At 50.6% G+C, this 13603-nt stretch overlaps 1 protein-coding gene across 1 annotated transcript; it reads left to right on the top strand.

The window, feature by feature from the left end:
* Positions 1-12063: 12063 nt before the first annotated feature.
* On the top strand, positions 12064-12762 carry LOC308514523 (ubiquitin-conjugating enzyme E2 D3). Its single transcript, XM_081084698.1, has one exon. The coding sequence runs from the start codon at positions 12265-12267 to the stop codon at positions 12706-12708; it is 444 nt and encodes a 147-aa protein (XP_080940824.1). The 5' UTR covers positions 12064-12264; the 3' UTR covers positions 12709-12762.
* Positions 12763-13603: the final 841 nt, after the last annotated feature.

The raw sequence follows: 13603 nt of genomic DNA, 5'->3' as shown, positions 1-13603 counted from the left end.
TGACAGCAGGAAAAGTGTCGAGCATCCATTAATCCACTTTTTTTCTGCAGAGCAGAGGATAAAGTATCTCCATCCAGTCTCTTCCTTCTGTCTCTTCCTCCCTGGCATCCACCTCCCCAAAACACACACATTTTTCAAGCTCCTGCGGGGGGGACATCTCAATTCCAGATGGTTACTGCAGTTCCAGGGGAGAGGGCTTGTAGCATGTCTGTTCTGACAACGAATGCAGACCTGCCTTCACTCCAACTTTACTGGTAATAAAACTGATGCGTGATCTGCCCCATTTGAGTCCCATGTATTTTGCTCAGTGGGTTCTAAACTCAGAAGTGGGAGAAAGAGTAAAATTTATTGGGCCTCTTAAGCCCGAAAAGAGCTTGTTTTGTGCTTGATGAAAGTGGTAGATTGGAAAAAGTGGCCATAAATTCTTCTCCTCCCTGTGTCCACAGCCTTGCGAAGTAGCGCCTTTCACACCTAGTTGGAGACTGGGCCCAGGCCTTGAGTCTGGGCTGACCATGTGACCTGCTTTGACCAGGAGGATGGAAACAAAGGCCACACACACATGAGAAGCCCCCTGGCGATTGCTCTTACAGACTTCCTCTCTGGCTTTCCCTGGATCCACTTGAACAAGCCCAGACTAGCCTGCTGGAGAATAACCGTCCATGTGGAGAGAGGGCTCAGCCATCCCAACTGCAGAGACCAGAGTGGCCATCACAAACCAGCTGGCCTTGCCAACCCACCGGCATGAATGCAGACACATGAGCCAGCCCAAGAGAGATGCACTGAACCAGCTGTGGGCAAACTACGGCCCATGGGCTGGATCCAGCCCATTTGAAATGAATGAAACTAAAAAAAAAAGACCGTACCCTTTTATGTAATGATGTTTGCTTTGAATTTATATTAGTTCACACAAACACTCCATCCATGCTTTTGTTCCGGCCCTCCGGTCCAGTTTAAGAACCCATTATGGCCCTCGAGTCAAAAAGTTTGCCCACCCCTGCACTGAGCCCAGTCCAGACCAGAAGAACCGCCAGCAGAGCCCCGCCCTAGCTGTCAACCTACAAAATCATGAGCCCAATAAACGGCTACTGTTGAAGCTACTAACTTGTGGAATGGTTTGTCACAGCAACAGAGGTCTGAGACAGTGAGGAGAGAAGGCCGGGGGGCATTGCCCCTGTTGCTTTCTATATCAGTGTGCCTGCGTGTCAGACCCAGAAAGTCGGCTTCAGAGAAAACTTCCCACTGTCCTCCCCTGGAACCCCCTTCTCAATACATTTTATCAAGACGTAAGAGAGACCTTTCTGAAGACCTTCTCCAGAAAGATGTACTGGCTTTAGAGGACAAGTCTGGAAGCCCCTGGTTGAGCCTCTGGCAGACAGTTGCATTTCCTGCAGAAACTAAAGAACACCCCCTTCTCAGGAAAACCCCACGGGAGAAAGGCTTGGTGGGCGTTTTTGGCAAGGTGGATAAGGCCACACTTAGAACTGAAGCCCAACGTTGACCTTGTGGACCCTGCTATACATCCCCAAGCTTTTCAGCCATGCTCACTCCTCTGGAACGGCTGGGAGGTGGCAATTCATCCCGTTTCCCCGTCCAGAAGAAATGCTTTTGTAGAGTGGTCCACGGGGACAAAGCCGTGTCCGATTCTCTGTAGACACTTGGAAAGGCCAGGATTCTCTTGATGTTTACTATCTTATAGACAGCCTTGCAGTGGAACCGGTGTCATCACCCTCGCCTTGCTGACAGAGACGGCATCCCGAATGCGCAGGACCTGCCAGAACTGACCTCATTAACTCGAGGACAGAGGGGATTATACACCATAAATTAAACTCGGAGAGGCTTTGGGAATTCTGGGCCTCCTTGACACACAGCCGACCTTGTCTGGCAATGTGAGCCTTGGGAACAATGATGTGCTTTACTTACCCCTGCGAGTCACGGTTTGGGGACTTATTGCCAACAAAACAATGTGGAAAGTGATTAGATAGCAAAAATGGTGTTGTCCTACAAAGACAGCTTCGAAATTTCTTTTTCTTTTCTCTCTCTCTCTCTTTCTCTCTCTCTCTTTTTTTTTAACTTAGTCAAATAACAGTGGGCTTCCCACTGAAATTCACATTTCAGCAGAACTTAAATTTACTTTTTTTATTCATTTGCAAATTGGGATTTATTGCCTTTTTAAAGAAAGTGGCCATAAATATTTTACAGGGAGGGGGAGTGGGGAGATGAGAGATAATTGATTCTCTGTAAAAACTGTTTGTATATTCGGTTCCCATGAAGGAAATCAAACTCCCACGTGAAATAAATCACAAGCAAAATTTTGTTCGTGTGGCCCTGTATGTCAGAACTGACGGCGTTCATCAGATGATCAGAAATCAAGAGAGGATGAAAACAATTGTCATAAAAAAAAAAAAAAGGAGTGGGGCCCTGGCCAGTGACTCAGTGGTTAGAATGTTGGCCCAAGCACTGAAGTGTCTCCGGTTCAATTCCCAGTCAAGAGTGCATACCTGGGGTGCAGGTTCGATCCCTGCCAGGTGTGGGCACATGCAGGAGGTAACCAATCTATGTGTCTCTCTCACATGGATGTTTCTCTCTCTCTCTCTCTCTCTCTCTCTCTCTCTCTCTCTCTCTCTCTCTCTCTTTCTCTCCCTCTTTTCCTTCCTCCCCCCCTTCCATTCTCTCTAAAAATTAATGGAAAAAATATCCTCAGGTGAGGATTAATAAACAAAAAAGAGTGGGAGGAGTATAGTAGGAGAAAGAACATGTTAAGGGGTCAGGCTTTTTTTTGCCACTAACTAGCATGATTTAGGGAAAATAAAAATACCTCTGAGTTCTGTTAGTAAGAATGTGGCTAATAATTTTCATCAAATATGGGAACTGTAAAGATTGGACGCTATCAGGTATCTGCCTGGCATACAGTAGGCGCAAGTTTTATCTACCATCACTCCATACATTTTGCCTTCTATCCCTGCAGCCCCGGCCTGATGTATAGCTCTGGCAAGTTCCTTGACTTTCTTCCCTGCAAAACAGGTACCTGCGCCGTGGAATTCTCGTGAGGACTCAGTGAGGTTGTGTATGTAAAGTACTTGGAATAGTGTCCTGTATATAATAAACACTCAAATGCTGACTGGCTATGAAATTTCTATCCATCACCATTATGATTACATGCTCCCTCCTACCTCACCCTGACCTCTCCTCCATGTTGTCATCGATACCATGTGATTCTTCTCTGCTTTTCAAAATCCTGCTCATCCTCAGTCCCAGCTCGCTGCTCCCTCTCAGGCCTGGTTGCGTCTCCTGGGCTGCCCCGCGCCTCTCCTGTCTCACGACGACCTCACGTGATGGTGAGTTGATCATCTATCTGTCTCTCCTGTGAGCTTCTCAGGGCAAAGTCGGTCTTTATTCGCCTGTGTCACCAGGAAGGATCCAGCAAAGAGCCTGGCCCATGGCACCTGCTCAGGGAATGTTTGTGAAAGTGAGAGAAAGAACGAATGCATGGCTTCCGTCTCCTGCCAAACAAACCATCACCCTTTTTTAAAATTTCTTTTTCATCGCTATTTTCGTTTCAGAGGGGAAGAAAACGGATTTAGGCAAATAAAAGCAAAAAGGGAAAGTCTCCCTCGATGAAGAAGTCCAGGTGGCCAGCTTCTGCATAGCTGGGAGCAGGCACCCAACCACCGCTTCCTCTTCCCTCTGCTGGTTTCACGTGGACCTGCATGAGCCATCCTCCCCGTGGGGGCAAGGTGACCTCAGACGTGCATCTGTCTGGCCCACGAGTCTCTCAGCAGAGATTCTCCTTCCCAATCGTTCCATAAATGTCCCCAAATTGGAATTCATCAGCCTGCTGCCCACACTTGGAAAGGGGCAGGAGGAGACAAACGGCTTCCCAATGGGTTGCGTGCCGTTTCCAGAAGAAGAGGAAATGGATGCTAAACAGGCAAAAACATACACGTCTGTTACCGGCTCCCCGCCTGGCTTTCCAGCCCTGCTTGCTTCCATGCCCTCGAACCCTCACTTGGAGACGCCTGCTCCCAGCAACACCCACCACCTGCTCTCTTCAGCGGCAGTTCGCGGATGGCCTCTCCCATAGTGTGTGTGGCACTGTGAGGCGACCCACGGCCACCCTCCGTCGTCCCGTGAGCTCTTCTGTTATGGGAGCCTTTTCCCGGGCCTGCTGCCCTGTGCCATCAATGTGCAGCTCCCTGCCCATGGCCAGCGTTGGTGTTTTAGGGACCCAAATATAGGTCCCTTCCCTCCTCTGGTACGAGGCCAAGGAAGGAATAAGCCACAGTCAGGCAGTGGGGATCTGAAATGGTCCTGCACTCTATACAGCTGTTGGAGACTGAGGCTTATGTGGGTCTCCTGAGGCTGTGCCCCAGAATCGGGCAGACTCGCCCACCTGGTCCCAAACTGTCCAAGCTGTAAACACGCACAGCTGGGAGGAGGAGGGAGGGTTGCTTTCTGCCGGCAGGTAGAATGAAGAGGAAAACAGAAAGGGTCCTAGTTAGGGATACCCTGTTCCTTTTCCAAACTAACCCATCGGGTCAGTCTCTGCTCCCCCAGAGGAGGAGCGATGCAGGGGAGAGAGAGAGAGGGGTGTCCCTGCAATGGAGACCCTTCCTCACGGAGTGGGAGGTATGTGTCTCCCTGACCGCCAGCTTGGTCTCATTTGTGGGTGCATTTCCGGTGCTGTGATTCTGAGAAGGAAGCCTTCCCCTTTCCGGCCACACTCTCTTGGCCAGCAGTTGGAAGGAGCTCACGGGGACGTCATGAGAAGCCTGTACATGCTGGACATTCCCGGAGGATCCCACCTCACACCCCGCAAACGTCAGGATAGGCGTGGGAAAGCAGGGAAGGAAAGGGCCTTGTCGCTGACCCAGAAAACCAACGCGATGGCAGTTCCTTCGTCTTCCAGAAAACAAAGTGTGCGGCAGCCAAGGGTTTCTGCTGACTCTGGGCTTCTCTGCTCTTCCATCGAGTGCTATTGCCTGCCCTTGGGATTTATGGTAATTCTTACTCCCTACAGACATCCCGTAAGAATGCCCGTGCACGCAGGACGCACTGTTCCGGTTTTCCTCCCCAATTACTTTCCCCTCCCGGTTCCCCAGCAGCGATTGTTAAAGGCAGAGGATGTTTCTTAGACGCAGTTGTGTGGGAGACATGCGACACACGGTGCTGGGATTCTGTAGACACTTAATTAAGCGTGAACCCAGCAGTAGTCTTCACAGGGGAAGTCCTGTGCACAGAGGACCCTCTGGGGGCCAGGGGAGAACCAGGGGAAACAGGAAAGGGGAGCCTGGCCTTGAACAGACAGCCATTCCCAGGCTACTGCCTACGGATAGGAAATGGCTTCGCAAAGCAAGCACATCTTCCGACAGCGGTTTTCGTTAAGGGGATATCCCACTACACGGACAGGGTCCTCTGGGTGAGAACACGAAGGCTTTCTGTCTATTCTCTGTCCAAGGAAAATCTAGGCTTCAACTGACAAATTACTTTGTTTGCAACCTACAGACCATGAAAATCTTATAAACTAATCATGTTTCCCTTTTTACATTGGCTGCCGGGAAGCTCAAAGCCAACATTCAAAGCCTGGTAAGCTGCGAGAGGGAACGTCCACCAGATATTGCAAAGTCACTGCCCTGGGGTCTGGAACTCTACATGCGAGCCACTGGAAGGAGCTAGCCCGGCTGATCTAATCATCCCATCAACAGGCCTCTAGTGACCCCAATGATGAGCACATGAGATAGCACAGAAATGGCTGAAGTGTGGTCCCTGCCGGACATCAGCTCCTGGGCTAGTGGGAGCACAAGCAGAGGCGGTGGTCTGTGTGGTAAGTACCATGATACGGGGAATATCCTTACCTCAGCTTTACCTCGGAGTCCAGGAAGGCTTCCCAGAGGAGGGGGCACTGGAGCGAGGCTCTGATGGTTGAGAAGGAGTTCCCAGGAAGCAAGCTGGACCTGGCGGAGGAGAACCCGAGACCCTGTGGCCTCCACATGATCTGCCCCTCTGCTGATTGGCATCTGTTTCCCCAGCTAAACCTCCTCACCACCGGGTCTCCCTCTCCTTGCTGTTGCCTTTCACATCGTGCCTTTCATCTGGAATCCCTTTGAAGCCCGCCGGCCGGCTCTCTTCCCCTGTTCAAAGTGCCTCCTGCACACGCTACCTCTTGGCAGTGCACTGAGCCATCGCTGGTGGGGGTTTAATCGGTGCGCCCTTTAGGAGAGTAATTTGGAAAATGGTTGCAGAAGTCTCTTCTCAATGACCATGCCTGCACTATTCTAAATAGCCCTGCTTCTGGGAGTCCATCCCAAGAAAGAGGTCCTAACTTTGAAGGAAAAAATAAAAAGCTTGATGCATAGACATTCACTACAACCTGCCCCCACGTACGTGCACATCTAAAGATGGTGGCTGTTTCCTTGCCGCCTTGAATCTGGGCTGGCCGTGTGACTTGTCTTCAATATGCAGGAGCAGTAGCATGTGACAGAAGGCACAGGGTACTAGGTCTAAGCCTAGGCCTCAAGAAGCGGGCACTCTCTCTCTCTTCCTCTTATAGCACTGCCCTGCCACATGCCCAGGGTAGCTGGGGACCATGCTAGACTGCTACAGCATGAGAAGCCACAGCTATGAGATGCGCAGACTGAGCCACTGCTGACTGCAGAAACCATAGAAGCCAATCCAAGACCGGAAGAACCGCCACCTGACCAGCAGATCCATGGGTGATAATTAATGCTTCTTGCTTAAGCCACAGAGTTTTGAGGTGGCAACAGCCGGACCCCAGCAGCAAGCTTACCTACAGGTGGGAGCGTCTACCCCCTGGTGATCAGTGCACATCATAGCAACTGGTTGACTGCCCCCTGGTGGTCATAATAACTGCACGTTATTACAAGAGATTGAGCAACCTTAGCATATCATTAGCATATTATGCTTTGATTGGTTGAACAGCCAACTGGACAACTGGACACTTAGCATATTAGGCTTTTATTATATAGAACTAGAGGCCGGGTGCACAAAAATTTGTGCACTCGGGGGGGTGTCCCTTAGCCCGGCCTGTGCCCTCTCACAGTCTGGGACCCCTCGGGGGATACCACCTGCTGGCTTAGGCCCACTCCCCGGGGGATTGGGCCTAAGCTGGCAGTCAGACATCCCTCTGGCAGCCTGGGAGCCCTCGGGGGATGCTCACTTGCCAGCAGGGAGCAGGCCTAAGCTGCAGTCGGACATCCTTAGTGCTGCTGAGGAGGCAGGAGAGGCTCTCACCACCACCACTGTACTGGCAGCCGTCAGCCTGGCTTGTGACTGAGCAGAGCTCCCCCTGTGGGAGCGCACTGACCACCAGGGGGCAGCTCCTGCATTAAGCGTCTGCCCCCTGGTGGTCAATGTGTGTCATAGTGACCAGTCATTCCCAGTCGTTCTGCTTTTAGGTCAATTTGCATATTACCCTTTTATTATATAGGACTAGAGGCCCTGTGCACAAAAATTTGTGCACTCGGGGGAAGGGGGGGTCCCTCAGACCGGCCTGTGCCCTCTTGCAGTCTGGGACCCCTCAGGAGATAACGACCTGCTGGCTTAGGCCTGCTCCCAGGTGGCAGAGGGCAGGCCCAATCCCTAGGTGCAGCCCCTGGTTGGGCTCAGAGCAGGGCCGATTGGGGAGTTGGGGCGCCTTCCCCTGTCATGCACAGAGCAGGGCAGATTGGGAGGTTACGATGCCACCCTCAGTCACGCTCAGGGTAGGGCCGATTGGGGGGTTGGGGCACCACCCCATCACACTCAATGCAGGGTCGATGGGAATGTTGCGGCGCCACCCCCTGTCACACACAGAGCAGGGCCCATCAGGGGGGTTGGGGCTCCATACCCTGTCATGCACAGAGCAGGGTCAATCAGGGGGTTGGGGAGCTCCCCCCTGTCATGCACAGAGCAGGGCCGATCAGGGGGTTGAGGAGCTCCCCGCTGTCACCCACAGAGCAGGGCCAATCAGGAGGTTGGGGTGCCGCCACTGTCACACTCAGGGCAGGGCAGATGGGGAGGTTATGACTCTACCCCATCACACACAGAGCAGGGCCCGTGGGGGTTGGGGGGGTTGGAGTGCCTCCCTCTATCACCCACAGAGCAGGGCTGATCAGGTGGTTGGGCGCCGCCACTGTCACACTCAGGGCAGGGCCAATGGGGAGGTTATGGCTCTACCCCGTCACACACAGAGCAGGGCTCACGGGGGGCGAGAGGGTTGGGGCCCCGCCCCCTGTCACACACAGAGCTGCAGGGCAATCAGGGGGTTTGGGCGCTGCCCCCTGTCACGCTGATCCCGGTGCCGGGAGGCATATTATTCTTTTACTATGTAGAATAGAGGCCTGGTGCACAGGTGGGGGCCGGCTGGTTTGCCCTGAAGGGTGTCCTGGATCAGGGTGGGGGTCCTCACTGGGGTGCCTGGCCAGTCTGGCTGAGGGGATGATGGCTGTTTGCAGCTGGTCACACACCCTTCAGGGTGGGGGTCCCCACTGGGGTGCCTGGCCAATCTGGCTGAGGGGCTGAGGGCTGTTTTCAGGCTGGGACTGAAGCTCCCAACTGCTTCGTTTTTTCTTTTTTTTTATTCTGGGCCAGTTTTAGCTCTGAGGCCTCGGCTGCTGAAAACAGGTTTCTGGCCTTTGTTTACCGTCTGTATTTGATACAATGTTGCGGTCCGGCTGGCTGAAGCTCTGCTGAGTAAAGCAGGTTTCTGGGGGTTTTTTTAGCTTCTTTATTCGCAACATAGTTGCTGAGAGTTGCAGCTGAGAGGCCAGCAAGTCAGGCGGGGAACTTTGGAGTTCTCCGTCACTGAAGCAAGCAAGCCTCTCTGTTCGCATCAGCTGCCTGGCTGCCGGCCGCCATCTTGGCTGCCAGTTAATTTGCATATCTCGGCCCTACTCTGTGAGTGACAGGGGGATTAGCCAATGGGAAGGGTAGCAGAGTGACACTAATTACCATGTTTCTCTTTTATTAGTGTAGATTACTGTGATCCTGTGTCATTGTGATGGCTGACAGCAGAGGATACTTTAGTTAGATTAATCTAAAAATTGTAACTATGAACTATTTAATTATACAAGGTTGCGTGTGTGCATGCGTGCATGTGTGAGTGTGTGTTACATGCCATTGAAACATCTGTCTTCTGGTGACCATATAGATGTCCACCATGTCCTGTCTTCAGCAGACCTGTTCAGCTCCTGCAGGCTTGTGCATAGACCAGGACTGAACAGTTTAAAAATTCCATGCACACTTTATACTTGTGCTACATATCTAGCCATAAGCAAGTTATTGGTGTGTTTTGCACATTTTAAAACTTTGTTTATATTATACTTTACACATATTTCTACAACCTCTTTTCCAATATTCTTTTGAGATGCACCCGTTTTGATGTAGGTAGCCCTGGTTTATGATTTCCCTCCTGTATTATATTCATATATAAGAACACACCAGGGTTTCTTTACATGGTCTCCTGCCAATGGACATGGAGGCTGATTTGAATTTTTTACATTGACAAATAGGAATAGCTGGGCCATCGTGTATGTTCATTTTCAACTTTGCAAGATGCTGCCATAATTGCTCCCCCAAAGGCTTGTCCCAATGTGCGCTCCTACCAGCTGTGCATGACGGTCACTGTTGCTCCACCCCTGGGAGTTTCCCGAAAGAAATGTGCTACCTGGACACTTCCACATATCTGCCTCGGGATATGCGCCCGTGTTCTGCCCCCACACTGCCTCCTGCCCCAGCCGCAACTTGGTCCAACTTTTGTGAAGTAGAAGGTAATCTATTGATCTTCCCCAGGGTCTTCGTTCTTCTGTTACATGATGACACACTCTCTTATTCATGGCTAAGACTCTTCCCTTCCTCCCTCCCTTCTTCCTTTCCTTTCTCCCCGATTTTCTCTTCCTATTCACAAGGGCAGCAAACACTCACAGAGGCTTTGCAAATGTGGGTGGAAATAGAGATAAAAGGCACAGCTGTTTTCTCAAGGAGCTCCCAGCCCAGCGCACACACAGCGCTAAGCAGACACTTCCAAGGCTGCAGGGGATGAACGACGGAAGCGCAGAGTCCCTGGCAGCCTGAGTCTCAGGAAGGGCTTTCTCTTAAAACAACGCACATGAACAAAACAGGGTTTGGGCAAAGACGCAGGCAGGGCATTCCCAGCAGAGGCCTGGAGGTACAACAGAAAGCAGGGTCTCCTCCAGGAATGGCAGGCGGCTCGGTGCCGCCAGGGCACAGTTAGAGGCCTGAGAGATGAGGCAGGGAAGGTAGATAGGGCCAGATGGCGAAGGCCCTTGTGTGCCATGCTAAAGGGCTTATCTTTCATCTTGAGGCCAATAATGTGTCATTGGTGGTTGGCATCTGTTGTGTTTGTCTGCCAAGCATTCCGATATTGTTCCCCCTCCCATCCCTTGGCAGACATAGAATCTCCCAATGTGGGTAGAATAAGGCTATGATTGGCTAGTTTATAGCCTTCTGCCACCCACATGACCCAGGACTGACCAATCATACTTCCCCAATCCCTTCATCCCAGGAGTGGGTGTGTAATCCAAGTGGGCCAATCAGGGTCCTTCTCTGAAGTGATAGATAAGGAGATCCTTCTCCTTAATTAATTAATTAATTTCAGTAGAAAGAAGATAAAGATTCTACTTTTAGGCTTATCCTAGGACATTCCGGTAGGGATGTCAACGAGGATGTTGTTGAGTATGTGAGCTTGGAGAAAGGTTCTGTCCTGGAGATTGGGTTTGGGGACTGTTTACTTGAGGACTTGCTTTCTCTCAGTCACTACATTCAAGTCAGGAGTAAGTCCTTCACACTCTGCCTCCAACACTCATCCTGAAGCCATTCATCTCTCTCCATGTGCACAGCTGCAACTCTAGGGCAGGCCACTGTCCTCTCTCGCCTGGAACATTGCACAACCACCTAAGTGGTCCACTTGCATCTTCCTTTTGCTCCATACAACATACTGGTATTCTCCACACAGCAGAGCGTGCTTTTAAAATACATGTGTGATCCTATGACTTCCCCATCCAACTGAGTGAAGTTGAACTCCCAACATGTCTGCCTTCTGCCTCCTTTAACCTTGTCTTATAGTCCATTTGGTATTGAACCCTTCATTTCAGTCAACAGGTATTTGTGCTGTGCCTACTACGTTTTGGGCAATGGGGATACAACAATAAACTAGATAGATGAGGTTCCTGTTCTCAGGGAGTTTGCATTTTAGGGGTGAGGACAGAAAATAGTAACACATAAGACATGTGCAGGTCGTGATCAGTATTTTTAAAGATAATTAAATAGCCCAGCCAGTGTGGCCCAGTGGTTGAGTATTGACTTATGAACCAGGAGGTCAAGGTTCTATTCCCGGTCATGGCACATGCCCGGGTTTCAGGCTCGACCCCCAGTGCAGGGCGTTCAGGAAGCAGCCGATCAATGATTCTCTCATCATTGATGTTTCTATCTGTTCCCTCTCTCTCCCTCTCCCTCTCCCTTCCTGTCTCAAAAATCAATAAAAATATACTTAAAAAAAGATAATTACATAGAATGATAACCAAAGGAAGTAGTTGGTATTGGATTAAGTGGGTGACACTCTTAGATTGATGGCTTTTCTTCTCTTTATAAATATAAGATTTATTTCTACCTCAGGACCTTTGCACATGAGGCCTCTGGGAGCCTTTTCCCTTAGATCTCCCCATGGCTACTCATCCTTGTCATTCATGACTCAGCTCAAATGTCATGTGCTCTGTGAGGCTTCCCCCGGCACCTAAATCTAGTGGTTACTGTAGTTTCCATTTAATGAGACCCCAAATAGGGGCCTGGGTATCCCTGAGCCTGGGAACAGAGGAGGTCTTTTCAGAAAGGGGAGGAATGCTAATAGGAACACCCACTTCCTAAGCCCTTTTCCAAGCTCCTGCCCATTTCAAATTGTGAGGTGCCGTCTCCATAGCAGTGCTCTAGAATGCCCATATTTCATATAAAGCAGGGGTCCTCAAACTTTTTAAACAGGGGGCCAGTTCACTGTCCCTCAGACCGTTGGAGGGCCGGACTATAGTTTTAAAAAAAACTATGAACAAGAGGGCCGGGGAGGCACCCAGCTTCCGCGCGGGGAGGAGGCCGAGGCCGCAGCCGGAGGGAGGCCCCGGCCCCTCAGCGCCTGTGTCTGGCAGAGCCGGTGTGAGACGGAAGAGACCAGCCTTGCCTGCCGCCGGGGTCATCAAGAGTTTCGGCCGGACCTCCGAGCACACACCGAGATAGTGAGGAGCCAGACGCAAAGCACAGACTATGGCGCTGAAACGGATTAATAAGGAACTTAGTGATTTGGCCCGTGACCCTCCAGCACAGTGTTCTGCAGGTCCAGTTGGGGATGATATGTTTCATTGGCAAGCCACAATTATGGGACCTAATGACAGCCCATATCAAGGTGGTGTATTCTTTTTGACAATTCATTTTCCTACAGACTACCCCTTCAAACCACCTAAGGTTGCATTTACAACAAGAATTTATCATCCAAATATTAACAGTAATGGCAGCATTTGTCTCGATATTCTAAGATCACAGTGGTCTCCTGCATTAACTATTTCTAAAGTTCTTTTATCCATTTGTTCACTGCTATGTGATCCAAACCCAGATGACCCCCTAGTGCCAGAGATTGCACGGATCTATAAAACAGACAGAGATAAGTACAACAGAATATCTCGGGAATGGACTCAGAAGTATGCCATGTGATGCTACTACCTTAAAGTCAGAATAACCTGCATTATAGCTGGAATAAACTTTAAATTACTGTTAAAAAAAAAAAACAAAACAAAAAAAAACAAACAAACAAAAAACTATGAACAAATTCCTATGCACACAGCGGCGGCAAAAACACCCGGCGGGCAGGAAAAATGTTTTCGGCGGGCCGCACGTGGCCCGCGGGCCGTAGTTTGAGGACCCCTGATATAAAGTCACCAAAAAGGGAAGACTAATAGTAGAGATTAAAATAAACCAAGAGGTAGTAAACCAGAGAGGTAGGCTATTTCTTAAAAGGCCCAAATCAAGCGAAATAAAAGATATGCTCTCCTCTCTCTCTCTCTCTCTCTCTCTCTCTCTCTCTCTCTCTCGTCTCAGTTTTTTGTCTGTAGAATGAGCCTATTAGATGAGGAGGTCCTAGGGGCCTTCTGTTTTTCTGGGCTCTGCCCATCTCGTGACTGGTGTCTGAGGCACCAGGCTGCTTCCCAGGGTTTCGGAGTGTGAGGTGCCGGCAGAGATGGAGGTTGACTGTTCGCTGGAAAAGCCCTCTTTCACATCCAGCCACTCTGGGGGCTTCACCAGAGATGGGGTAGCAAGTCTGGAGGAGAACAGGAAAGCCAAGGGAGCTAATTAAAAGCTCTGATTGATCACTGGAGGGAGGAGGAGAAGCGGGGGTGGGTCCAGGAGTTGTTACTGCATTTGCAGCTACAAATTGCTTTTCGGGCTCAGAATGAGCTCTAAGGGGAGCTCTGTCAGACATGAAATGCACCCCCCCAATCACCTCCCAGAGAGCCACGTGAGGCTCTCAAAGGAGCTCACGGAGGGAGAAGGCAGGGGAAGGGATGGTGCGCAGGATGCATGCAGCCGGGGAGCAGAAGTCGGCATCACC

Source organism: Myotis nattereri (genome assembly GCF_964212035.1).
Source record: "Myotis nattereri genome assembly, chromosome: 2".
NCBI classification, from domain to species: Eukaryota; Metazoa; Chordata; class Mammalia; order Chiroptera; family Vespertilionidae; genus Myotis; species Myotis nattereri.
The sequence above is the reverse complement of the archived record's forward strand: the minus strand, read 5'-3'. Positions and strand labels throughout refer to the sequence as shown.